The sequence below is a fragment of the Falco punctatus genome, assembly GCF_963210335.1.
Source record: "Falco punctatus genome assembly, chromosome: 3".
In the NCBI taxonomy this organism is placed as follows: domain Eukaryota; kingdom Metazoa; phylum Chordata; class Aves; order Falconiformes; family Falconidae; genus Falco; species Falco punctatus.
In genome coordinates, this window is record NC_137582.1 from 36,728,422 (window position 1) to 36,753,470 (window position 25,049).

General features: G+C 41.0%; 1 protein-coding gene across 11 annotated transcripts in view; it reads left to right on the top strand.

Annotated features, from left to right (window-relative positions):
• PAG1 (phosphoprotein membrane anchor with glycosphingolipid microdomains 1) overlaps positions 1-23,313 on the top strand; it is a 115,602-nt gene extending 92,289 nt beyond the window's left edge. For 10 of the 11 annotated variants that reach the window (XM_080380229.1, XM_080380234.1, XM_080380236.1 and 7 more), the window contains 6 exons: positions 842-1,053; positions 3,347-3,398; positions 3,936-4,032; positions 6,974-7,563; positions 11,929-11,988; positions 13,949-23,313. In XM_080380229.1, the coding sequence (XP_080236355.1) occupies positions 929-1,053; positions 3,347-3,398; positions 3,936-4,032; positions 6,974-7,563; positions 11,929-11,988; positions 13,949-14,296 (1,272 nt within the window). In that variant the 5' untranslated portion in view covers positions 842-928 and the 3' untranslated portion in view covers positions 14,297-23,313. The remainder of the gene's footprint in view (positions 1-841; positions 1,054-3,346; positions 3,399-3,935; positions 4,033-6,973; positions 7,564-11,928; positions 11,989-13,948) is intronic. The other variant, XM_080380231.1, reaches the window with a different exon arrangement.
• The last annotated feature ends 1,736 nt before the right edge of the window (positions 23,314-25,049 follow it).

Consider the following 25,049-nt stretch of genomic DNA (forward strand, 5'->3'; position numbering starts at 1 on the left):
AATGAAAGACTTCTTTTTTTATTTTTGCCATGTTAACAGTGTATTAAATTGAAAATATGTATAAAATTTTAGAATATACTGTATACCAAAAACTTATATATCGTAAATACCATTTGCCCAGGATGTGTCTCCAGGGGCTGCTGTGCTGTAGCAAAAGTTGCATTTATTCAGGTTGTTAAAAATTGTTCTGTCTCCTTTTCTTATTAGTTGTTTTCTTAGACTTGGGTGGGGAGAAGCAAAACAAGAAAGCTCAGTATTACTACTCTCCAGGCTTACTATTAAGAAAAAAAGCATTAAGAAATAAGACTAGATCTGATCTGCTGCAAGAAAGGTTTTTGTGGCATTCCTTTCAACGACTTACCAAGCTCATTTGTCACTGTACTTTAAGCACTGAATCCCGTGCAGGCAGGAAAGGTTGAGAGGGAAGGAGGCAGGCACCTGCTGCATCTCTCTGTTTGGCTTGTTAACTTTGCCGAAGTTGCAGTTGGTTTTGAAAGCTCAGTTTTCAATGGAGTTAACAAATATCACTGCAAAATAGACTACTCTGCCCCTCAAAGAGGATTTATAAACTTCTTCCTCAAAATACAAGTACAGAGATACTGTTACCTTTTATCTGTGTTGAGATTGTAGATGAGTAACAGCTTGCATTAATATTTGACAAGGTTTGTTTTGTGTCACTGTCAGAAATGTAGCTGAAAATCTCTTTGGCTGGCTGGCTTGTACATGAAACTGTTTTTTTGTAAGATCTGGATGTGAAAATCTCTCCTGCCAGAGTTGTAGCTGTCAGATTCATTATCTTCAAAATTTATATTAACTTTTAATGGTGTTTTTCTTTCTGCAGAAACAGAAGGTGCACACAGCACAGATGCCAGCCCTCTCCAAGGAGTAACCTCTTCATCCCCGAGTGACACCAGCTCCCGCTAGTACCATGGGGCCACAGGGTGGTTTCTTAGGCAGTGGACAGGTCCACATCATCCTGTGGGGAAGTTTGGCAGCCATGACAACACTCTTGTTCCTCACCTTCCTCATCTTCCTCTGCTCCAGCTGCAACAGGTAAGGCTTGGGAGCTCAGCAGGCAGTAACAGTTCTTGAGTCAAATAGCACGGGGATTGAAACAGCTTCACCCGTAACTAGTTAGCAAGAAATACCAAGAACTTAGGTATAGAAATTTTAAAAGTACAGTACAAAACCTGTTTTTGGAGCAAACCTGAATTTGAACAATTCTGTCCATTCTAAAATCTAATATTTTTTTTTCTTTTGCTGTGAAGGAAAAGCACTGTTGTATTTGCTAAGTGCTTTCTCCTAAGCTGAAGCCTGGAGCACAGATGGATGCTGACTGTTAGCAGGTCACACTGCTAACCTGAAACTGAGAAAATTAGGTGGGCCAAACAGGACAAAAAAAGCATAGGTAAAAGGGAAAGGAAAACAATTTCTATGTATTTCAGCTTTGCTTTGGCCGTTCTTGAAGACTGAGGAATTGACCCGGCCATTCAAGCCAAAATGAGTAAGAATCAATCCGTGATACTAATTAATGTCTTGTATTCATTCCTTATCCTTATTTTCTTTTCTGTAAGAGGGTTTAATTTCACCAGTACAGGCACTTCTGCTGACTTTATTTATTCACATTTCAAGGCCCCTGGCTGACACAGGGGCTGATCCGTGCGGATAGCACAGGGGAGCTGGGCAGCCTGCGCTCAGCCCGCGGTGCCCGTGCACCTGGGCAGCCCAGTTGGACCCTTCGCAGCGAGGAGTGGGACTGCTGTGGCCCGTATCGCTACATTTTGCCAGCATAGCTCAATCAGCCAAGTTTATAGGCGGAAAAAAATCTATCCATAACTCAGTACAGCAGCAAAATCTTTGTTTTGGACCCTTATGTCTATAGGAGCATGTTCTTTCAGCCATTCAGCATTAAGAGCATTGAGGAAGGCTGTGTAGCCATAAAATACACTATATTGGCAAAAGGTGCATCTACAGTGGAATTCTTTGCTTTTCAGCAGGATTTCTCCAATGCCCACATTGCAACAAATAGTCGTGGGCAAGACCAGACCCCAAAAGTTAGTTGAAACCCCAGAAAGTGTAAGTTGGAACTTGAAATTTCATGTGATTCAGGAGAAATGCTTTTGTAAGCTGTTAGGTGACATTTCAGTATCTTCCTATTCATCACAATTTCCTGTGATACCTATGTTAAAATGGTAGAAATATGTGTGTGTGTGTGTGTGTGTGTGTGTGTGTGTGTGTGTGTGTGTTTATTTTAAAGTATTAAACCTATTTTAAAAATCCTTAAGCCCACAAACATTGCATTTAGGTACCTTGTTTTGTCTTGTAACACTCCAGTCTTTGAAACTTCTGTAGAAAGATGTGTTTAAAACAGAGTCAAAGCACTGAGTATGTCTTTGCAGTTACACAGATACATTGCCAGAAACTATGTGGTGATGCTCTCATTCTTGTGTTGCTAGTCTGGACACAGTATCTTTTATTTCAGGTCATTCTGTAGGGCAGGTTATTTGCACGTAAATGCAATTATGTAATTTTTTTTCCTAACTTACTGTTCAAAAATGGCTGAGAACATGGAAAACTGAACAAAATCTGTTCTTTCCAAAATGTCACAGTCAAAAAAATTTCCAGAGAGGAAATTAAGTATTTGTAAACTTTAACTCTGCTCTGCATCACTGCAGCTTTACTTGCTCTGTTTTTCTTACTTCCCAGTTAGGTAGGATTTTAACAGTTGCTGGTGTGGGAGGTGCGGTGCATTGCAGACTTTAGAAGCACGGATTGCATGTTGTCAGTATTTTCTCACCTTTTTGCTTGCCTTTTCATCTAGGGGAAGGACACTATTATTTTAAGCTCATAGTTTATTACAGTATCTCAGAATAAGAGCTGTAATTCCAAGATGAAGCATCCTGAGTGGCAGTAGGCTGGATTTTGTGGGCCTTTTCTAATTCTTTGTAGCGTAAACACCTTTTCCTGACACAGTTTAAGGAACTCCCCAGGCAGCCTGTCACCAAAACATTTATCTCATGTATCTCTGAGCATTTCAGACATGATTAAATTGAGGATAATAATATTTTTATTATCATCAGTTACTTTTTACTGTGATCTTACACTGAACGAGAAAAAGGTGTGTGTGTGCTTGTTGTACCTCTTCAGGTATGTTTATCACCACCTTGCCTCAATGGTGACCTTACACAGAGGTCATACCAGTCCCTGCAATAATTTTCAATTACTCTGTTTTCAATATTATTGTAAATCACAGTTCTGTTCCCTGCGGTGTCTAAGGTCTATTAATGATTGGCGTTTGTACATTAGCATAATCTGTAGTAACAGTTCGTATGTCTTTTTCATTAAGGGAAAAGAAGGCCAAACATCAAAATGGTGATCATGAAAATCTGATGAATGTGGTAAGTATTTATTTCTGGCAACTGATGTCTGTCTTGTGGTTGGTTTATACCAAGCTCCTTGCAAAATACTGCAGATTGGAAAACAGCCCAGGAATTTGGAGGTGGTTGACCAAGGGAAACTTTAACAGTTGCAGAACAGGAAGAGGAGGATAACTTGTGCAGACCCTGATAATCTGCACTTTCTCAGTGCTCTTTCTGCCCCCGTTGCACTCCACATCTCCCACCTTTCTTTCACAACAACTGCAGCACAAGTGCAGTGTAGCCTTTGTCAGCTGCTGTCTTCTCATGGGTTAAAGCCACGTCTGTCACTATAAAGGTTGGAAGGGAGATCACTCCGGGCATGCTTGCATCTATTTGTTTTAACATCTGTAAACACAGGCACCTAAATCTTTGAGTATAGTCAGTATGATTTGACTCCTGCCAATAATACCTGTGAGTCAGACCTCCCAAGATGACAATGAAATTCGTCATGTATCTATTTATGCAAACATTTATTCCAATCCAACAGGGATTAGATCTCACTAATTTGTGTTGCAGCCTTCCGACAAGGAGGTGTTCAGCCACTCGATTACAAGTTTGGCTACAGAGCCCCCTCCAAGCAGCGACCAGAACGGGGCACTCAGCAATGGCGAGGGTGAGTGGCACAGCCCCTGCAGGTGGGCTGAACGGGCAGCGCTGTCCCCTGGCTCACACCTCCCACGCACATTAGCTGCACATCGGTGATCCCTCAAGTCTTGGTTTTCTAGCCATCGGCTTTCCAAGCACACAGTCACACCATTTGTCTGAATACACTGCGTTTCACTCTGCTCGCCTCCGGAGGTCTGACACCAGATCAGCTGCTGTATCCCAGTGCAGTGGCCAGGCATGCAGCTCTCTGGAGGGGCAGTCACTCCTCTTCGCACAGGACACGATTCACATAAAATTTATAATCCAGTTAAAAATGCAGCAAGCACATTTGCCTTGCTGGGAATTTAGCAACACATCCTATGGAGAAGCTGGCATTTAGGCTGCATCTCCACTTCCCTGCTGGGCATGCTCTGGCACAGCCCTGTACCCCGGCTCCCAGTCCTCCACGCCAGCCAACACCAGGAAGGTGCTAAGGTCCTCCTCGGGGCCACCAAGCTACAGCTGCAGATTGACCAGGCCATCAGGCAAAGACTGCGACATTCCCTAATCTTGTCCAGCTACAGAACTGGGATGTGACCAGAAGATGCAGTTGCACCTTCAAAGCTTCAAAAGCACTCTAGGAGGCTGTGGAAGTATTTCAGGGACTCCTTCAGGGACTCCAGCTTTGGACCATAGTCCTGCACTGTGCGAGGCTGTTGCTTGTATTTTTGTATTACAGGCAACATAAATAAGCGTCCTTTGTTTTCCTTAGTCTTTGCTTTGCTGAATGCTCAAAATGATTTGCAGTGAAGTACCAATGGAAAATATTTTGCTCAGCTGCACCTAAAAATAAACTTGCTCTCAGCTCAGAGCCGCTGGGAGCCAACTGATGTCTCCACACTAGGCATCAACACTGGGGGCTGCGCTCCCAACTTAGAGCTCACCTCCTCATCTCCTTGTGTAGCCAGAGGCCAAGCTATTCAGTCTTTAGCCCTCAGAGACAAGCATCCAAAGGAATTTTTAAACTTTGGTTTTGCAGCTGATCACTGCTCCCATCCATTGTCTTGTTGTGTGTTTCGGTGTGTAGCTAACGGAGGAACTCAAAGCGCAGAGCAAAGCCCTGCAGAAGGGAAGCATTTCTCTTTGCCACGAGTCAACACACATGCAGCCGTCAAAGCCGCTACTAAAGGTGCACTGTCAACCAGCAGACAGTTTTCAGGCCATCTGATATTACACAGCTTACACCCTGCATAACAACCCTTCTGAATAACAGGAACTGATGTGCTTTCATTTCTTCTTTATGCTTTATGTATTCTTTCTGTTAATAGTGCTTTTTTTGCTGTTTCTACTAGCCTTTTGAGCAGGGGTAGGGCTATGGAAGCAGCACCATCAAATGTTGATTTTTTTCCTTTACCCAACCTGCCAGCATTGTGTTTATCTGTGTCAACCCTTATCTGCAGCAACCCCCTCTGTGCTTCTACCTATAACCACAGGTGCACAGAAACACGAGCTCTCATTGCTTCTGATTTATCTCCCCCCAGGCTGAAAGGGGTGGATGCTCTCATGCTCTGCACAGCACAGAAATTCCTGGAAGCAAGGGCCAGAAAGGGAAAATGTGTTCCAGCTTCTCCAGGATGGTTCCTGATGTCCTTCAGAAAGTCTCCAGGCATCCCGGGGAGTGAGTAGGACACCTTGCCTGTCTGCTATTCCTCCCTAGTTGTATGCAGGAGCCAAGTGAATGGAGAAGGATGTTTTCCTTTTCTTCTCCCGTTTGCCATTCAGACAGCTATTACTGTCTCACACCTCCAGTTCCATCCCGAGTTTTGCTGTCAGGGTACAGCTCCCTGCGGGTGCTGACTGCATGAGTCCGCGTGCCCTGAGCACAAGAGAAAGCAACATCCATGACAACCACTGAATCAAGGGTACTGATTGCTTCAGCTACTCCTTATGTCATCGTGTCAAACACACTGAAGGAAATGGAAGAATGGGTTTTGCTGAGAGAGTACCATAAAAACTGTACTAAGAGAAATAAAGCTGTTCAGAAGGGACTTTTCAAAGAAATAATGTGACGTAAAGTTACATACCATTTACTACCTGAAACATGCTTGTATGGTTTCATGTATACATCCCTGAATGCAGACAAATGTCACACGTGTGCACTGCAAGATGAGAAGTCCCATAGATTTCAGTCCCTAATACCCTCTAGTGACAGTGACACGTCATCCACTTAAAATAACATGTTCTGCCTAACGCTACTTTCTGAAGTCTAGTCTTCTCTTTTGTGCATATGGCTGGCTCGTTAGTAGGTTGTCAACCTACATTATGTGCTGCGAGACTAAGAGAAGCATGGCATAGCCTTCCAGTGAGGAGCTTCTGGTGTAGCACGCGGTGTGGCTGACTGCGGCAGGGCTGAGCAAAGTGTGATTCAGAGAAGATTTTGGCCAGCATGTTAAACAAGGTGAGGGCTGGGTAGGGAGGAAGCAAGAGCGCATTCCTTTTTGATTCCGAAGGACAGGAAAATGGAAAGAGGAAGATCTAACAAGGCTTTTAGTAAAGGCACTTGGTTCGAGGTCTCCCACCAGTGTTCCCCATCTGAGACTGTTGAGCTGTCTGTAAGCATTCAATGTCACTGAGTACAAGCCAGCTGAACATCCATGCATACCCGCACCTGCCCACCCATCCGCTGTTCTTACTGTGAATGCTGTTAAATTCACTTGGGGGTGCATGGGGTATACTTGGGAGTATTTAAGATGTTGTGAGAAAGATATTTTAACAGTGAAGTGCAAAAATCTCTGTAGCTGAAACCTTTTGGTAAACAAAAAGCATGATGACCAATAGACATTTCCAGGAATTGGTATCATTTATCCCTTCCAATGAGAGATAAAACCAAAGTGATGCAGAGAGTATCAAATAGTACTCAACATGTAGTTACACCTTTGATTTAAATACTTCTGTATCATTTTCTCTAGTAGTCTCAGAGGACAGTACAACTGCCTGTATCCAGCCTTATGAAGAAGTACAGACATCCGATCTGCTAGATCAACAGGATAGTCTTGGAAAGTCTATAAAATGTCACCAGAGTCGTGAACTACCCAGTATTCCCCCTAACAACACCATGGAAACCATAATCTCAGCCAGAAATGCAGAAAATGATCAAGGTCTTGGAATGGAAGGGCCTTATGAAGTCTTGAAAGACAGCTCCTCTCAGGAGAACATCGTTGAAGACTGCTTGTATGAAACTGTGAAGGAAATCAAAGATGTTGGAGCAGCAGCCAGCATGGAAGGAAGCTGTAACAGCAAATCAAAGGCTTTGCTGACAACCTCTGAAGGTCAGAATCAGATTCCTGAGTGCAGAATTGAATCAGCAGAATATGCGTCTGTTGACAGAAATAAAAAAAGTCGCCAAAGTGCTAATTCAGAGAGCCCTCTTGAGAACACACCAGATGTAGAGGATGAGCTTCCCCCTCCAGTACCCATGAAACTTCTTGATGAAAATGAGAATGTGCAAGAAAAAGAAGTGGAAGAAGAAGTGACAGAAGGAGCAAGTAAACCAGAGAAGGTAAATCCTATAAATATTTGACCACATCAAACAGCCAAATAATGATAGAGAACATATGGGTGGTAGAGGATTATTTTTTTTAATAACAAAAAAATGCCATAAAACCCCAACACTCAGGGTGATGCAAGACTCTAAATTATGGAAATATGAAAATGTATAGTATAGTCTTTGCATGATAGGCTGGTACTTACTCTATTGCAGCCTATATTTTGGATTGTTGCAGTATGCATTTCGTAAGACTTTTCCCAAATATTACCCAGAAATTGCGTAGAAGACCTCTGCTTCTTTGTTTAATGGTATTATACTTGTGGGAGCTATTACAATAGGTATCCACTATCTCTGTGAGCATCTATATCTTGATCATACCCTACCCCTGCCTTTTTTTTCCTAATGAAACCTCAACTTACAAAAAGAAGAGAGGAGCATTCTTGGTGGATGCCCTAACCTGAGATGTGCCTCCTTTGCTGAGCCGCCGTGACTTAGCTGTGTTAGGCATCTGCTCAAAGGCACGTGTCTCATGTCTCTCTGTAAGAGAGAGGGACAGGAAGAGAGAGGGATTGCAAGTGTAGGCTTTTATATTTGTCAGATTCTGTATGTCACATGTAAACAGAGTAATGAATTTCTACCTGCTGAAATCTTGGCCAAAAGTTATGGGGTTTTGTCAGCTTATTCTTTCTCCTAGACCAGAACAAGTTAGTGGTGAACTCCTTGAAAAATAAGAATGATGACATTTTCAACAAATTATTTTCCCATTTTTAGTTTTTCACCAGAATTAATTTTAAGGATGCTCTCAGGTCGTTGCAGAGTTTTCATAAACTTGAGTTTGCATTTTTCAGAACTAGTTAGAGAACTTATTATTAATTGTGAATGAAAGAACTGTGATTTTAGCAGATTAATATAGTTTTGGTGTCTGAGTCATCAAATAATTTTAGGGTTTGATGAAAATTTCCAAAAAATCCTTAAGATGTGATGTGACATTTCAGTGTAAACATTTACCTGAAAAATCGTAGCAGAGTCGAGGTACTGTTACTTGTTTCTGGTTATTCTGTTACTTGAAGTATTTCAGTAATCTGGGCAGAGGGCAGAAACATACCTTGTTAAATAACTGACTGACTGTGTAATCTATAAAGCACAATAGAGTCAAATAAATAAAATGAAGAAGACTACTCATAATATAAAAATTCTTTACCTGGACTCTTCAGTGCACATTCTTACAAATAATGAGCTCGTTAAGTAAAAAATTAAGATGTGATTGTCATCAGTAATCCACCAACACTTCCCCCCTCCCAAATTCAGACCATATGTAACGTCTAATTAAACTTTTAGAGAAACAGCTTTCTGTAACAGTGACATTTTTCCTACCAGGTGTGAAAAGGCTTGCAGAAAATCATTGTATGTCCCAGGCACCGATACAAAGGAAAAGCATTTGCTGTTCCATAGCTCCCCAGCACACCGTGTATACAGTGTCAGTAGCTGAAAGGAGTGGGAATTGATTAAAATGGTTCAGGTTTTGAAGGATTAATCAAGAGATGACACATGCAGCCCCCTAAGTGCCAGAAAGAAGGTGTTTGTCTAATTAAAATTTATTCAGCGCTAAAGCCATCCAGAGTTAAAGCTTCGGCAGCATCAGATAGTTCCCATGTTCGCTGCTAGGTACATGCATTATGCATCGGAGTGTGCACCTGTCCTGTCCTTGAGAGCTACAGCTCTTGCAGTCAAACAGACTCTATAGGCGTCTCCTTCTGCTTCCTCTCTTGTGAGCCTACTTAGCTGCCTTGTTTAATGTGACATCCATATCCCAGACTTTGCAACCTTCTGCCCTGACCCTGGGATGAAGAGGGAGGTTGGGCGTAAGTCATGTGAGTCTCTCTCACTACAATTTGCAAGTAGGCTTTGGTAGGGCACAAAGAAGGGATGGGCAGGGAGGCTGCTTGTGTAACCGAGACTTGTGCTGGCCAGCAGGGAGAGAACAGACCGTGTCCCAGCTGTTTCAGTCTCACCCTGTAAAAGAGACAGCCAGGATTGCCCCCAGCCCATGCCAGCTCCTGAAGCATGCTCATCTGGGATGAGAGGAATAGGTAGACAAAACCAGAGACTGTTCCATTATGTAATAGCAAGAAAAGGATAAAGTCTCCTTTCAAGATCCAGGCGTGCAATAAAAGGGTTAAAATTAATTATCTAAATTTGTTGTTGGCTGTGACCCAACCAAATCCTTTGAAGGTTTTGGTGAAGAAAGACACCTTTTTACAGGCCTCTTTCACCTGAAAAAACTTGGACATAGTTCTTCTAATAAAACTGGAGAGGCAGAATGATATTTTTTTTTTTTAGATCTTCCTTTTTAATTAAAAAAAAAAAAGGAAGTACAGATCTCATTTTTCATCCAGGTCTTTCCAGAGTGAGCACTGGTAGACATGCTTTCCATGTGTACATCTGGCTGCTGCCATCTGATTTCAGACTTGCTCAGCCTGAGGATGGGCAAAGCATCTCTTACAGATGCACCAGAGGAGAATGGTCGTCTTGTTCTGGTGCCTGAGTCAGGAGCAGCAGCAGAGCCCAGGGGCAAAAAAATCAAGTGCTACTGAGGAACAAAAGGAAAGTGAACTGCAAATAAGGACACATGCTCTTTGTTTTGCTGCTGAGGTTTCAAGCCTAAGTTAAAATATTGCTGGGTAGAAGATGTTTAGGAGCAACTATTTTTTTCAGTTTCCAAGATGAAAATATCCTTCAAAACTGATGTGTCACAGGTTTTACATGTAGAAGAACGCTTAGGTCCCAGGAAAACAAGAACAGGATTGCCAGCATCCTGGGGTATTTGTCAGTACTTGAGTGGGAAACTGTAAAAGGGGGCCTGATGTGGTGCTTATAGAGACAGTGATGAAAGAAAATAATTTCACTGAAGATTTTGCAAGCATACGTTTGTTTTAATGCATGAGGATGAAATTAGTAACAGCACAAAAAATATCCTGCAAATAAGAAAGACTAAACTGAGCTGCTGTAGTGAAGTGGATCCAATAAAAAGGCCAAAGTATGTTTGAACAACTTCTTTTTCTGTTTTTCTTTTTTTTTTTTTTAATTTCTGGTTTTTGGTGAGTAAACAAACCACAGGTCAAAGAGCACATTCTCCAGATGGTGAGACAGGGAAGCCCCCTGGGCAGCAGCCGGCAGACTTCAGTGCACTTTGGGTCCAGGTCTTCATTAGAAGTGTACCAGGGGTTTGAAGCACGGTATTTACCAGAAGTAAAAAAAACAAGAAAAATGGAAGTAGGAAAGAATCTGTTGTAGTGAGCCTCTGCGGGAAAAAGAAGTCTTGTGTGTCTAGTACGTGCCTGGAAGCAGTATTTGATTGACTATGCTAAAAATAGCTCTGCTTCTCCACCTTGGTCTGCACTGGAGGAGGTCTGAAGCATTTTAGGTGAGAATTTGCGTGAAACTCCAAAATACAGCCCATTACAAACAGTGCTGAAAAGCTCCCGCTGAATCACTGTGGGGCAGGAGTCCAGCACCGCTGCCTCACCCCAGGGAGGAGGAATCCCAAGGCTGCTGTGAGGTACGGGGGGTCTTCATTGATGTAAAGGCCCTAAGATATTTTTCATAAGAGAAAAATGCTTTATCCCCGATGTTTCGTGACCTAATTTCTATGAGACGCTTTACATGCTTGAAGTTAGATTTGATACCAAACCAAGCTCTCCATCCTTTAGTAACTTTGCTATGTGAACTGGACCCAGCCGATTTGAGCCAAAAACTCAAACCCTTTGCATGTTGAGCTGCCCACCTCGGGGTGGGTTGCAGTACGTCTTCCCCGTGGTTGTGGTCTGAGCGGTGGAAAGGCAGCGCTGCCGTGCACCTCTGCACAGCTGCTGCCTTTTGGGGGCGGAGGAGGGCACGGTGCCTCCCTTGCAGCACTGCCAGGATCCATGGAACGAAGGGTAACAACCATTGGGAAGGTGCCGGCTGAGTTTTGGTCTTTTGTCGTCTAAAACTGTATCTGAAAATCACGTGGAAGGCCAACTAGTGTGTCACAACAGCTGACTTTTAATTGTTCAAAGGCCTTTGCAGACTCTGTCTTGCTTCATTAGAAAAGGAAAGGCAGGGATACAGCAGAGCAGAGTTTGGTTTAACAGTTACATTATTTTTACCCTTTTCAGGTCAGGACAAGAGCAGATACATTAAAGAGCACTACTCAGGGCTACTATCTCCAGAGATGTACTCTTGATATTAGGGATATTAGCTATGTAAAATGGAACTAGTGAGCAAATGACAGTAAAATATAATGTAATGATTGTAACAGCAGGGGTTTATTACAGGTTTTGGACTGTTGACTGGTAATGAGCCTTTTTTTTTCTTTCTTTCTTCTGTTTTTTACAGAGGCTTAGTTCGATGTCTTACAAGTCTCGAGAGGAAGATCCATCTCTTACAGAAGATGAGGTAGGTTTCTTGCGTGAAATTCAGTAGCTAACTAGAGACCTTTTTGCAGGCAGAAATTAGCATAAGCTCTGCATGATTAAGCAGGATCTAAGAAAGGTGAAATTTCTCTGAAGGGAAAATGAAAGCTGAAGTTTCTCTTCACATAGTTTGTACTGCCACATTCCTAAAATCAGAGGTGTTCCAGCACATGGCTGTATCAGGACAATAGGTTAAAAAAATAAAAATTGGTGTCAGAAAATAAGGGGAGGCCATAATTAGCTGATCATTAGGGCAGCTTCTTGATTTGGGTGATGAGCTCTACTTAAGAATAATAATCAGCAGCCCTTTGAAACATGCTCCACCTTCCCCATGCAAAGTGTCTGGGGCACTGGGAAATAAACAGAAACACAATAAAAGCACTGGAACATAAACTGTTCTTTAAAATGTCTGTTAGTCAAATAAATTGAGGAGACTGAAACAAAGAAAAACAGAAATAAGGTTGCTTGGGATCATCTCCAATACACCCGTGCAATTTATAAATATGTTCTCCGGACATAAAAGTAAACACAAACTTGGCAATGAGCTGAGTGAGCTAATGCTTTCTCTGGGAGGAGCTCTCCCAGACATTAATGAATAAATTGATCCTTGAGCTGGGTTCATGTAATTAATGCTGGAAAGGGTACAAGTATGGATGAGCAGAAAAGCCATTTTCTGTTTGGTTGGCTGAAAACAGTACAAAGAATTGCAATCTGCAACTGGATGTCTCTCTTCATTAAAAAAAAAAAAATTAAAAAATACAGAATTAACAGAAGCAATCTGGTTCACCTGCACCAGTCAGTATTGCTTAATGGTAATGGACATTTTCATGTCAATCTACTATTTTAATTGGATTGATACAAATCCAGAGTGGCCTTGCATGCTTGGGAAAGACTTTATATGTAACAGAAGAGTTATATTGCAATCGGGGTAGTAGGTACCAGAGAAGCAGTGCTGGGAAATTCAGCTATCTACCCCGTGCAAGGAGTGGTATCCACTTGGACTGGGAGAGGGAGTCAAGAGTGACTCCCTGTGCTTGGTGCCGGCCCCGCGGTGAGCCCTGAGTGGAGGGACATGTGTGCATGGGGGCTTCTCCTTCACCTCTTCATTAAGGGCCACCTTCATGCATTTGTTTAAGCATACCACCGCCTCAGAGGGGATTTTTAGAGCTAGGAGTGAGGCTTTGGCTCCCTCTCTTGTGTTTATAATTGCTGAGAGGTTTCAGTCTCTAGTCTTAAGTTCTGAGATACAGTGACTGCAGTGCAGCTCCTCTTTGTAGGCAAGTTTAGTCAACAGAACAGACCTTGTGTATCAAAATGGGCACTGACTATTTGCTGTTTTCTGGTGTGGTTCATTTATGTCCTGATTTTTCATGTTCTTTACACATGACTTGGTGGCTCCTTGGTTCTGCCTATAAACACAATAAATAAGTACTCTCCTACTGAGGTGTGTCCAAAAGCAGTAAAGTAGCCGCTGCCATTAAAAATAATAATTTTTAAAACCCCAAGGATCAGGCAGCATCATTCTCCTACATTACAACAGTGATGCCTGATCATCCCTTTGATGCCTGTCTCACCATTGAGCCCAAGCTGGCTCCAGGACCACAGCAAAACTTGCAAGAACTCCTGATCACAAAACCATTCCCTTTTGTCCTGGGTCTAATTTGCCTGCAGGGTATTTATGTTCAAAGAATTTTTACATTTATAAACTTCTTTTTTAAAGCATTTTATAAAGCATTCTTTTTTGAAAGAATATCAATTTATAAATGTGTGCCAGAAAAGAAATAATTTGTAAGAAATATTTTTTCTTTAATAAAGGATATGTTTTTACTAAAAGATCCTGCCCTTTCTTAAGTAACAGACATCCCTTGTGGTAGAAGGGGTACAAACTGGCACACAAGCTTTATGCCAAGCTGAAATACTCAGCAGGTGTCTCCTTTTCCTAGATCTCAGCCATGTACTCATCAGTGAGTAAGCCGGGACAGGCCATCAAGGCACTGGATTCTCCTTACACCTGTATTCAAGAAATTGCATCTCAGAGGTCCCCGTCTATTTGCAGTGGCCTTTATGCAAGTGTGAAGGACTTTGAAAACACCGTAAATACTACCACTGTGCCTCAGTCAGCGGACAGACCAAACGGGGAGCTGGAGCCTGACTATGAAGCTATCCAGTCAGTGAGCCAAGAAGACAGGACCTTGTCTGTGCCTAACACAAACCACACTGCTCTTTCAGGGGAGAACGACTATGAGAGCATAGGGGACTTGCAGCACCACAGGGATTTCACCAGACTTTAACTACTCTAGCATGCAGATTTCTCCGCTGGCATTTTCAGAGGAACACATGGAGCATGGAGAGGGGAATGCTTCCCCTTTTGAGGAACAAGCTTAAGTAAAGAACAAAGGCTGTGAAGAAGCAGCATGCATTTCAGCCAGGGTGTGATACCCACTGGGTTATTCTGGGTGATGGATGGAGGCTCACAGGAAAGGATGCGTCAGGTCAGAATGACAACCAGGACAACGTAAAGGCTTCTTTATTGTTAGCTCCAAGAAGACCAGAAGTTGGGAAGAAGTGCCATGCTTGTCGTCCCGATAGGATTACATACCAAAAAGACTGCCTTTACACAAAGCTAGCTTTTCATTTTAAGAGACTTTTTTATGTCATTTGCGTCAAAGTGTTTTTCAAGCATCATTATTCATTCAAGTTTGGGCATCCACATCGTTGAGCAAATCACGGATCATTGTACCTCAACTCAGACTTACACAGGGCTGGGGAAGGCATACTCACTTCTGTATCTTTTGGGGAGCTCTGTCCACATTCGCTGCAACTAAAGTGCAAACAGTACGTCACAAGGGACCTACTCCAGATGTACTTGAATTAATTCTGTCGGCTTTTTCTTTTTTTTTTTTTAATGTCAAGGGCTGTAGAATGTGACTTGCAATATTTGAGAAGTGTACTGGTATTTGTAGGGGTTTTGTCTGATTATCTGTGAAAAACCACTTCAAAATTGCAAGTGACACCCTTAGCATTCTTGCTCCATTCCCATCACTTCACACACATATACCTACGCATACACACATCAGACAATTGTCATGTTGCAAGAAGTTGTGCAAATGAATGCATTGGCATAACGTTCAGTCTAACCTTAATAGTGTTAAGTCATTTTTTGAAGATTTTTGCCCTTTTTTATTACTTAAAATATTTTAATATGTTTGCCTGGTTTATTATATAGGAAAATTTATGTACTGTGTTGAGTGGATGATGTTTTTTATTTTCATAACATATTTTTCATCTTCAGAGTTTTTGTAGATTAACTTATTGTTTTATGTAACAGGAGGAATCCCATTCTTTCTTTGGGCTTTATTTGGTTTTCCTTCAAAAAAAATTCTTATTTCAGAAGTATGTAAACGAACAATTGCCTTTTTTTTCTTCTTCTTCTTCTTGGGCAGGGATGTGGAACACGTCTTGCTGGTTTTAAGCTCAAAAAACCGGAGTCTATTTAAGAGTACACTGCCAAAGGGCAAAAAAGAGGCAGAAGAGACAGTGGGATTTAGTCTGGGATAGCCGCTGGTCCTCCTTGTTCCTCTGCTAAAAGGAGCAGAAGGACAACCAAGAACTTCTTGGGGCTCTGACAAGCAATGTGAAAGCCAGTGGCTTTTCAAAGATACCAAGTTATTCTGTTACTGTTAAAAAAAAAAAAAAAGTACAGTGCTTGGATGAAATTAGTAGGTACTGGGTCGATACTTATGTTTTCTTCAAGAATAGTATAATGAATAGTATGATAGTACAATAGTCCAACAGTAGAGAACCGGCATTGTGTGATGGGCATTTGTACACTGCTATGTGTACACATGTGCATATATCCCTATGTATATAAGCATACACCTGTAATTTGTACCCAAGTATAAATTATAGTCCAAACTTGGTAACATTCAAATACATTCACATATGTAATATCTGGCATGTGCTTGAAGAGTAGTTTATTTTTAATCCTAAATAAACAGTACATAAACTGAAGTTGGCTTATTGCATAGCAGCCAAAACAGGTTTAGTTTCAGCTCAGTTGGTACTGAGTTTTGATATGCCAGAGTGAGTTCTTCTCAGATCACTGGCCAGCGCTCAATGTTACGTGGTACTGTAAAGAAAAAACACAGATCTGGTTACACACAATTATTAGAAATAACTTCATAACTGAAAGAAATGTACAGATTTATGGAGCTTTGCCTGTAAGTAGTGTGGCTCTGAGGAGCAGTGCAAGTGTGCAGTCAAACTGCCTGCAGGGTGATTCAAACTTCATGGATCGTGATTTCATGCAACTGCGCAGCACGTTTGATATATAACTCTGTTCCTTTGAGGAGAAGCATTCAGACTAGTCTATATCCATCTTGTTCTTCACCATGCTGCCATGCTTCCATAGCTGCAGCAAACCCTTTGCTTCCATTTCATTGCAGTGCTTTCTATAGCTGATGTCAGTCTTCCTTTCTGGAGTTTTTCTCTCAAAAAAAGTTTCTATTTCTGTTCCCTTGAATGTGAATTCGTGAAGTTCACCTTTGACTGTTCTCTCCTTCTACTTCACACTGTTCAAGGCCAAAGATAAGATGCAGCATGTTTCAGAAGTACTGTTGTTCTAAGTCCGGAGAATTTCTGAAGTATTTAAACATGTCTCTGCTGTCTGTTCCTTGCTCAGGGGTACAGGTTTATATATGTAGACCTTAGTCTGACTCCTGCAACTTAATGGCAGGCATACCTCAACTCCTGAAATTCCCAGATACATCTCAAGCTGTAGTTATCCCTTAAGGATTGTCTTACTCATTACATGGATGACTGCTTTTGGAGAAACAGTAGCAACATGAGGTTTGTCAGGTTCACCGGATTCAATTGCAAGACCAGTTTAAAGATACGAGTTAATGCCAGTTAACTATAACAAAAAAAAAAAAAATACTAAACTCTTGACTATGAAATTTTAAAGTGCATAAGAAGAAAATCAGACATCACTCTAGAAGTGCCCCAATGAAGATCAGCAAGTCAAAGGAAGGAGGAGAGCTGCCTAGTCACTCATCGTGGTCTTTCAGAGCAGGATCAAGAATGTTGGTTTGGAGGAAGGGACACGAGAGTCAGCTCCTTTCTTCCTTCCTTTCCCCCATTCTGACAGCTGCTCCTTGAGACCCCCAGACTTTTCTTTTCCACAGTGAAATCCCCTCTCTTTTTTCTTTTGCTTCTATTTTTAACCTGCCTCATACCACCTTGCACTGGGAGCTGGTACTATGCAGTCCTGCGGCACTGGCACAATCCTTCCCATTTAAATGACTCTCAGGCTGGTCACAACCTTTTTTGTCATCCACCAGACCTTCAGCCTGGTAGGGAAAGAGCTCAGATTTTGGATTGCTGCTTGCAGGATGGGTACCTGCTGTCAGCCACTGAGACTCCTGCACATTGGATTCTTGAGCGCTGCAAAAAGGAATTGCCCTCCTGAACAATTCTTAAGTGAATAATTACATCTCTTGACAAAGAATCGAGCTTCTGTTCTAGTTTGTGCTTCCCAGAAGTAAGATCTGCTCCTTTATGGCTGTTCTTCCTTTTCATTAATATATTGGATAGAAAGATTTTTCCAACAATAATCCCCAAATAGATTAATCTGAGTGTGAAGAAAAAGGAGTTGCTTCTGCTTGTCTCTTCATTGCTATTTTTTTCCTCTTTCACCATATCCCTAAATGAAATGTCAGCATCCAAAATGAAGTAGTTGTTAGCTGGTGATCTTTTCTGGGGAAACTTCACGGTCTATTTCTTTGCCTCCACTTTTTGGCACAACTATAAATTGCCACAGTAAGGCCAAGACAAGCTCTAATGTGCATATAACTGCACTAGTGTAAAGGTCTTTTTCCGATTTCCTTCTGGGAACCGGTAGAAATAGGAAATGCAGTTGGACATCTCTTCCATGAATCTGTGTCTCCTGTGAGAGTTGTTCTCACCACATACCTAACCCAGTGCTAACCCCGTATGTAAACCAGTCACCTCTTTCTACCATGAAGAGTGCAAAACCGCTTTCTCAGTCACAGAGAGAAATAGATTCTTTACAGATAGCTGTAGCACAGGCGTGTACCTAATTACCATGGTTAGATCAGTTATAGTGCCTTTTTTACTAAGTAGCTAGTACTTCCATACTCTTTTTCCATACTGTGTTTAACTCAAAAGTATAAAGGGACAACCCCAGCACACACTTGTCTAAGTTAGACACACCTTTATAGAGACCCATTAAATGTATTGGACCTCAGTTAGCACTACAATAGCAATAGTGTCTCACAAACATCCTCTACAAAGCCCAGTAATGTAGCTATGATGACTAAGCTTTGCAATAAGAATTATCTATCAGTCTTCTTTTGAAGAACCTAAGTTTTTTCAACAGTGAGCGTTCAGGGAGATGGTGGTCTTTGTCCATGTCAACTGTGAACAACTAGTTGCTTCAGTCTTTCTATTAATATCAGTTGCAGGCTTGCTTACATGTAGCAGGATTCATGGGGTGAGGGATGAGTAGGTGTGGGGATTCATATTCATGAGTCACCCAGCGCTGGAGCATCCCCACTGTAGCAACTGGCTGAGGATCAGCTGCCTTGTCCTTTAAGCCCTCCTCTACCGTGCCTTCAGGGAATCCATCCTGCAGGGATTCTGCTGGGCTGCGCGCTTCTCCGTGGCTCCCTGAACAGCTCCTGTCCACTGTATATGCGGTGCTCTCTGTTCAACCTTTCAATGGTGCTTTTATAAGATGCTGGATAAATGGTGTCAATGTGCTTTCTGAAAGCTGATGTGTAAAGCTGTGACACAGAGTGCTCTCTCTAGTATTGTCTCCTTCCAAGAACTTAGCGGTAACTGTGTTACTCTGACGACAGAAGGCTGACAGGGCTGCCCTGTCTCTTGTTCATCCCACGCACAACCAGAATGGAGTCACCACGCGCAACGAGCCTAGGCTGGGCCACAGCTGTTTAAGGAGCCATTCAGGCCAAGTGCCTTGGCTTGAAAGTTGTTAGAGAAACGACTTTCATCTGTGCGGTGTGGGATTGGAAACCTCACAGAGCTGGGCTTAAGGACTTTTCTCTGTCTCCTATTGTGCATATGCGTTTGTTTGCAATATGACTGTAAGAAATCTGTTTCTGCAACAAACATTTTAATTTGGGCCACACTCCAATAAGGGACTGCTGTTAGGCAAACTACCAGTTATTTTAGATGAGTGTTATTTATTTAGGTTGGAACATGCCTGATTAAGGCTGTTACATGCCTCACAAGCAACTTGGTGTGTGTAGTCTACTGCAAAACGGTAGAATGCAGAAAGATGCTCAGCCTGACAGATGCCTCTGTGGTGCTGTGCTGAAGATTTTCAAGGCCAGGTTTCTTCCTGGGATCAGGGAGCATAATTGCCGTTAATATGATTTCATACCCTGGTGCTGAAGTTGATTGGTAGGATCTCTTTTGGGATGGTCATGGCTGAAGAAGTTGCTAGAGCAGATCACGGAGTGGGGGTGGGGAATAAAAAAAAAGTATTTTTATATCCCTTGCTAGCTAGCAATGTATGTTTAGGATTATGCTAAAGGTAAATGCTATGGATGGAACGTCACAGAGATAAAAACACAGGGTTCCCTTTCTTTAAGGAGAGATAAACCCCTTTGGTCGGCTCAGTATGAAAGAACCCAGGCTTACAAAAGTTATTAAACAACAAAAGTATTAAACAAATTAATTGTCTATGTGATAATTTTCCAGCGGTGCCTGAGGGTATCACATACACTAGACACTGTTCTTTTCCTGTGGACACCAGAAAGATGAAAGCTTACTTGTAATACAAGATTCCTATTGATTAATTGATAAAACTTACTTTACATGTGAGCCAAAGGTCAGCAAGAGTGTCTACACAATGTAGATATATTTAAGCCAAGGCTAAATGATTCAGCTCAGGTGTTGTAAGTAAAATCACCAGAACAATGTAGTAACCCTACTTGGTCTGACTTGCTGACATAGCTAACTCCAGCAGCCCAGTTTCCATAGTAAATGCATTAATTGTCTTTGTATTACATACCCATTGGCCTGTGCTCAGTCTATAGATAATATAAAACTTACAGTTCTGTTTTTTGAAGTTGTGAGGCTTTGTTTCTGGAGGTTCTCAGTTTCAAACTGGTGAGAAGGACACTCGCTACAAATATGATAGCAAAGTGCCTAAAAATAAAGATGTTTCTGTAAAGGTAAAGATGCTCACCATCGCTGCACAGCAACTTGTCTACTGTATGTGGTACTGTCTTGCCATACACATTCCTAAATATTGGCTTTCATTTGTGATATTCATTTATTATTATAAGAGCACAGTCTGACAAGGTTTGTCTGCAGATTCATTGTCTAATTTTAACTAGCTTATGTTTATTACAGAAAATGCAAAATGAGATTCTTTGTTCAGTTTAGAAGGCAGCTATGTTATTTCTTATCATTTATGATAATGCAACAGTCTGTTTAGATGATTTACAAAGTATGTATGTATCACTTGACTTCAACATGCTTCATTTGAGATTCAGAATGCCTCCTGTTCACTACAAGACAATGTTACCAACTCTTGGTATTTTAATCTTGTAATATTGGGGAGGGGGGGTTAAACCTTATGAATCTTATTAAGAAAGCAAAAACCAAAATGACAGTGCTGATTTTTTGACTTCCTAATGTCTACAAAGAGACTCTTACATTTTAACTTTCAGAATAGGTTGGATTTGGACTACCCTGTTATTTATGGAACTGCTCCTCCCTGCCAGGTTCAGCCATCACCATGACTATCTCTTTTGTCCTTGATGAAATACGCAAACTGTTCAGAGGGCACAGAAACTACATCCCATAACACTTCTCAATTGAACATTTTTAAGGTGCCTGTGAGATTTAGGAGCTTGGACTCAAGTCAGATGTTTTGGGGAAATGACATCCTGTCTTGCATGAAGGTCTTCACTTTCAAGGCGAGAAGTTCTATAGCTTGCAAGCATTCATCTGATATGGAAAGATGTATTACAAAAGAGGTGAACTAGTACAATGGTTAAACATTAGTAAGAAAACACCTAACACCTCAAGAACCTTCCTTCTCACATGTCTGAGGATACTGGAATTTGGTCTTTGTCTCTGAGGCTATTTGAGAATGGTCACATAACCAGTCTGCTCAGAACATCGTATCAGCAGACAAGTCTTTGAATGAGCATCTGGATCACTCTGGTGGCTCCTAAGTTTCCACATGTACCACCTGCACGATTTCCAGCAGGGCCTGTCTCTACTTTGTGGTGATGTCTACTTAGGAATGACCCTTTTCTTCGCAGTCTTGACCCCTTTAACTTAAGAAAGGGGTTTATGAGCTGCTTCTCTTCAGTCTGACTAGTCTTTCTAGATGAAAGTGTGCTAAGAAAGAGGCCTCCTGCAAGTCCAGAAAAAGAGCATTTACTGTCGGGGCAAGACGGTATAGCCTACTGCAGCAGCTAGGGAAAAAAGGTAAAAGGAACGATAGCTAAGCACTTCACCCATGTCACAGACTACCTGTTTAGAAAGAATTTTACAGTAGAAGAGGTTACCGTTAAAAGACAGTTTGCTGAGAATCTCACAAGAGATGGATGGAATTGTTTATTCTTCTCAGTCCTGCCCAAAGAGGCAGAGGGAAGTCCTCTCTGCCCCACCATGATGCAGTTTGCCAATCTTTTATCAAGCCTCCATATCAACAGAAATGAAATGAATAATTAATTTCTGAATACATGGGTTTGTTCTATCATAAACCCAAAATGCACAGAGGTAGATGCACTAATGTAAGTACCATGTGCAGATCTGGACTTGCACAGATGTTTTTTTGCAAAAAAAAACCACCACGCAAAACCAAAAAAACAACCCCTAACTGGATTACTTTATTTAAATAGAATTATTTGCATGAGACAAGGGTGCAGGATTTGACCCTAAGACAGAGTTTAGAAGTTTGGTTTGGTGCTAGGTATTTTTGTTTGTATTTTCAGTGAAATATATTTTCTTTCTTTTGTGTTAGCAAATTGCTGTTACTTTCATAGGAGCAACAAAAAAAGTCTGGTATATGGATAATTATCTTTAATAGCTAATATTAAAATCATGCCTCAGTAGGAGTCACTTTAAATTGGGTGCTATAGGAGCTTCAGCATAAAATACATGGAACATTGAATCCTTAGAACATAGTGGATAAATATTTGTCATGACAGACATTTTCATTTATTTTATCATTTTTTTTATAATGGAAAAAATATTTATTATTGGAATGGTTTTCCGTCAATGTTCACTTACATAAGGTTCTAGCAAGAAACTATTATCTGGACAACATTTGATTCTCTGCTTACTGATGCACAATTGAAAAACGTCCTCAACCCAGTATGAGCTTCTGGAAAGAGAGGATTAGAACTGTCTCTGGCTGTCTTAGTGTGGATACAGTTAAATATACTGTGTAGTTCAGATCTGTAGGCAGTGAGAGCCGTTTGAAGAAATGACTGTACTATATAAACCTGGAGTCGGTGCATGCAGACTTCTGAGATGGCACTAGCTGAGGCTTGTTTGCTACATGATGGGTTATTTGGCTTGCTACCTGTTTGAAATCGATATAGTTTTATTAATATCACTGCGGACACTGAAATACTGTAGTTTTGCAGATTGTATGTTCCATAAATTGTAGCTTGACTATAATTGCAGGGCTTATCCTACTGTTAGAGCAGTTCAGATCCAACACTAAGTTGCATTTTGTAAATTGAAAAATGCCATGAAATTCCTCTCAACATTTTGTAGTAGTATACACGAGCTGATGTAATTTAGTCATACCATTGTTCTGAGAATCTCATCTGATGTTTCTAGCCAATTCAGCTTTTGGCTGCTGAAAGCACAGTAGGTAATTATGGTTATTTACTGTAAATGTAGACAAGTCTTATGTAAATATTTCAGGGGGGAAAATGCTACATAAACATATGAGGCAGTTATCTAAAACTAAGAACATAGGTCAATAATATAAAACACAGGTTTTATTTATGTACAGTAGTATCCCAATATTTACTTGTTTATATGCAGGAAAATATCTTAAGATTCCGTACTGTATTCTCTGAAAGCTTTTAAAAAAGGCTCTGCCATTTTCTCTGGCTAATATATTTGCAAATAACTTTTGAATTCATTGGAAATCCAAGTAAGTGATGTCAAATGGGAAACATGTTACACTGCAATGAAATTAATTAATTCAAAAATCCTGGCAAAATTCATTGGATTGAAATCTATATACGAATTCGATATCCAGACAGAATAAAACACAATAAATAAGCTTTGTCTTTTGTTTGGTTTTCTTTAACCTGTGCCTCTTTTTGTTGTTTTCTTAACAAATATTTTATTCAGTCCTTGTAATCACCTCCTTCTGAAGGTCTTGAAGTCTGCATTACTTGATAGAATTTTGTTTGTTCTGGGCATTTTGTGCTGATTTCATTACCTGACAAGAACTATTAAGTCTCCCTTCTGTTATATAGCACCTTACTCCTCCCAAAGCCACAATCTTGTCAAGATTCAAGCATGCACACCACAGCACCAATTTTAAGCAGGAACGCACATGAATATAGTGGCACTATGGTCTTTAATGCAGGTAAGAATATTGGATTTGAGCCTTTGAAAGATGTGTAGCTTTCAGCATTTTTAAAGGGCTGCAATTACCAGCCTTATGGATTACCTTCTGAAATTGCCATGGCATTCGATTCCTTTTTCTTTGCTGAAGATGCTCACAGATTCTGCATGTAATACAAGGAAATGTCATCTTTTAAGCATGCCACTGGAGCAAGGCTTCTGTGTACACTGGAGCAAGAGGCAAATGCTTACCTCGCCTGCTGGGACTTGCATTCTCCATGAATTGCACCTTCCTCCTCATTATCTTTAATTACAGAGAAGAGAATAGCAGCTCTACCCATTTAATACCAAGTAGTTACTGATGAACAGCTTCCTGGAAAATTCACAGTGCAGTCACGGATTAGTTATGCTGAGCTGGGAGGCCCAAAAAATGAGACTGGCACAGGAAGATAGGATCTGTTCTCTGTCAAGGTGATGGCTTTTTACTGTTCAATCTGGGTAAGTATATTTCAATACTTAAAGGTGTAAGGCTATAGATCAAATAGGGGATGTAGAAATATAAGGAAAATTTCATGTGAAAAATCCTTCAGGATCTGACAGTTTAAAAGATTGCTTTTTTACTGAACATTTGTTCATGGACCAAGAAGCGGCAAAATATGTAATTTGATATAATTTTGTTATGAATTTACTGCTAAATGCTACCCAACACAGGATGTTTTTCTGGAAAATGCACTCATTATTATTATTATTATTATAATCATCATCATCAACAAGAAAACTGTACCACAGATGCTAATTTTTTTTTCATTCTTTGTTCCAAACAGTTGCTATCAGCCATAAAACATTTCTATTACAATGGATAGCTTCAGGTTCGAGGCCAACTACACAGAACTATAAATGTGGCTGATTGAAATACTGAACAATTTGGCCAGATTCTGGCTAATCATTTAGCTGCATGCACGCACTTGGGAATAGAAAGTACAAGCATCTTTGTTCTCCGCTGATCTTTGACACTGTTAAAAGTAAAGCTTTAACCACTCGGGAGTTTGGTGTGCAATCAGGAGTATACTGCAGTGACACCTGGTGTTTAAAATGGAATTATTCCCTGTGAAGTGTGACTGTCAATTTACTTTTAACTGGGTACATACTCACTCAAAGACTCACAGTTCACCCTGTGTTCGTGGAGCATAGCATTATATCGAACTAGAAAGTGTTGGAGCTGAAGAGTGGCTTGACATCAGTTGGTAGAAAATGTGTCTGACAGATTTGTTTCAAAAGCCCAAAATTGCAGTGACATGATCTTCCATGAATGGCTGTTATTCCTAGCACTCTAGCCGACGTGATACTTTATCTCTACTTCTTCTCAGTTGGTTATTACACAAATGAGATTGACCCTTCATATAACTCACAACTGGAATTTCCATGCAGCCTTTGTGGAAGGCTGAT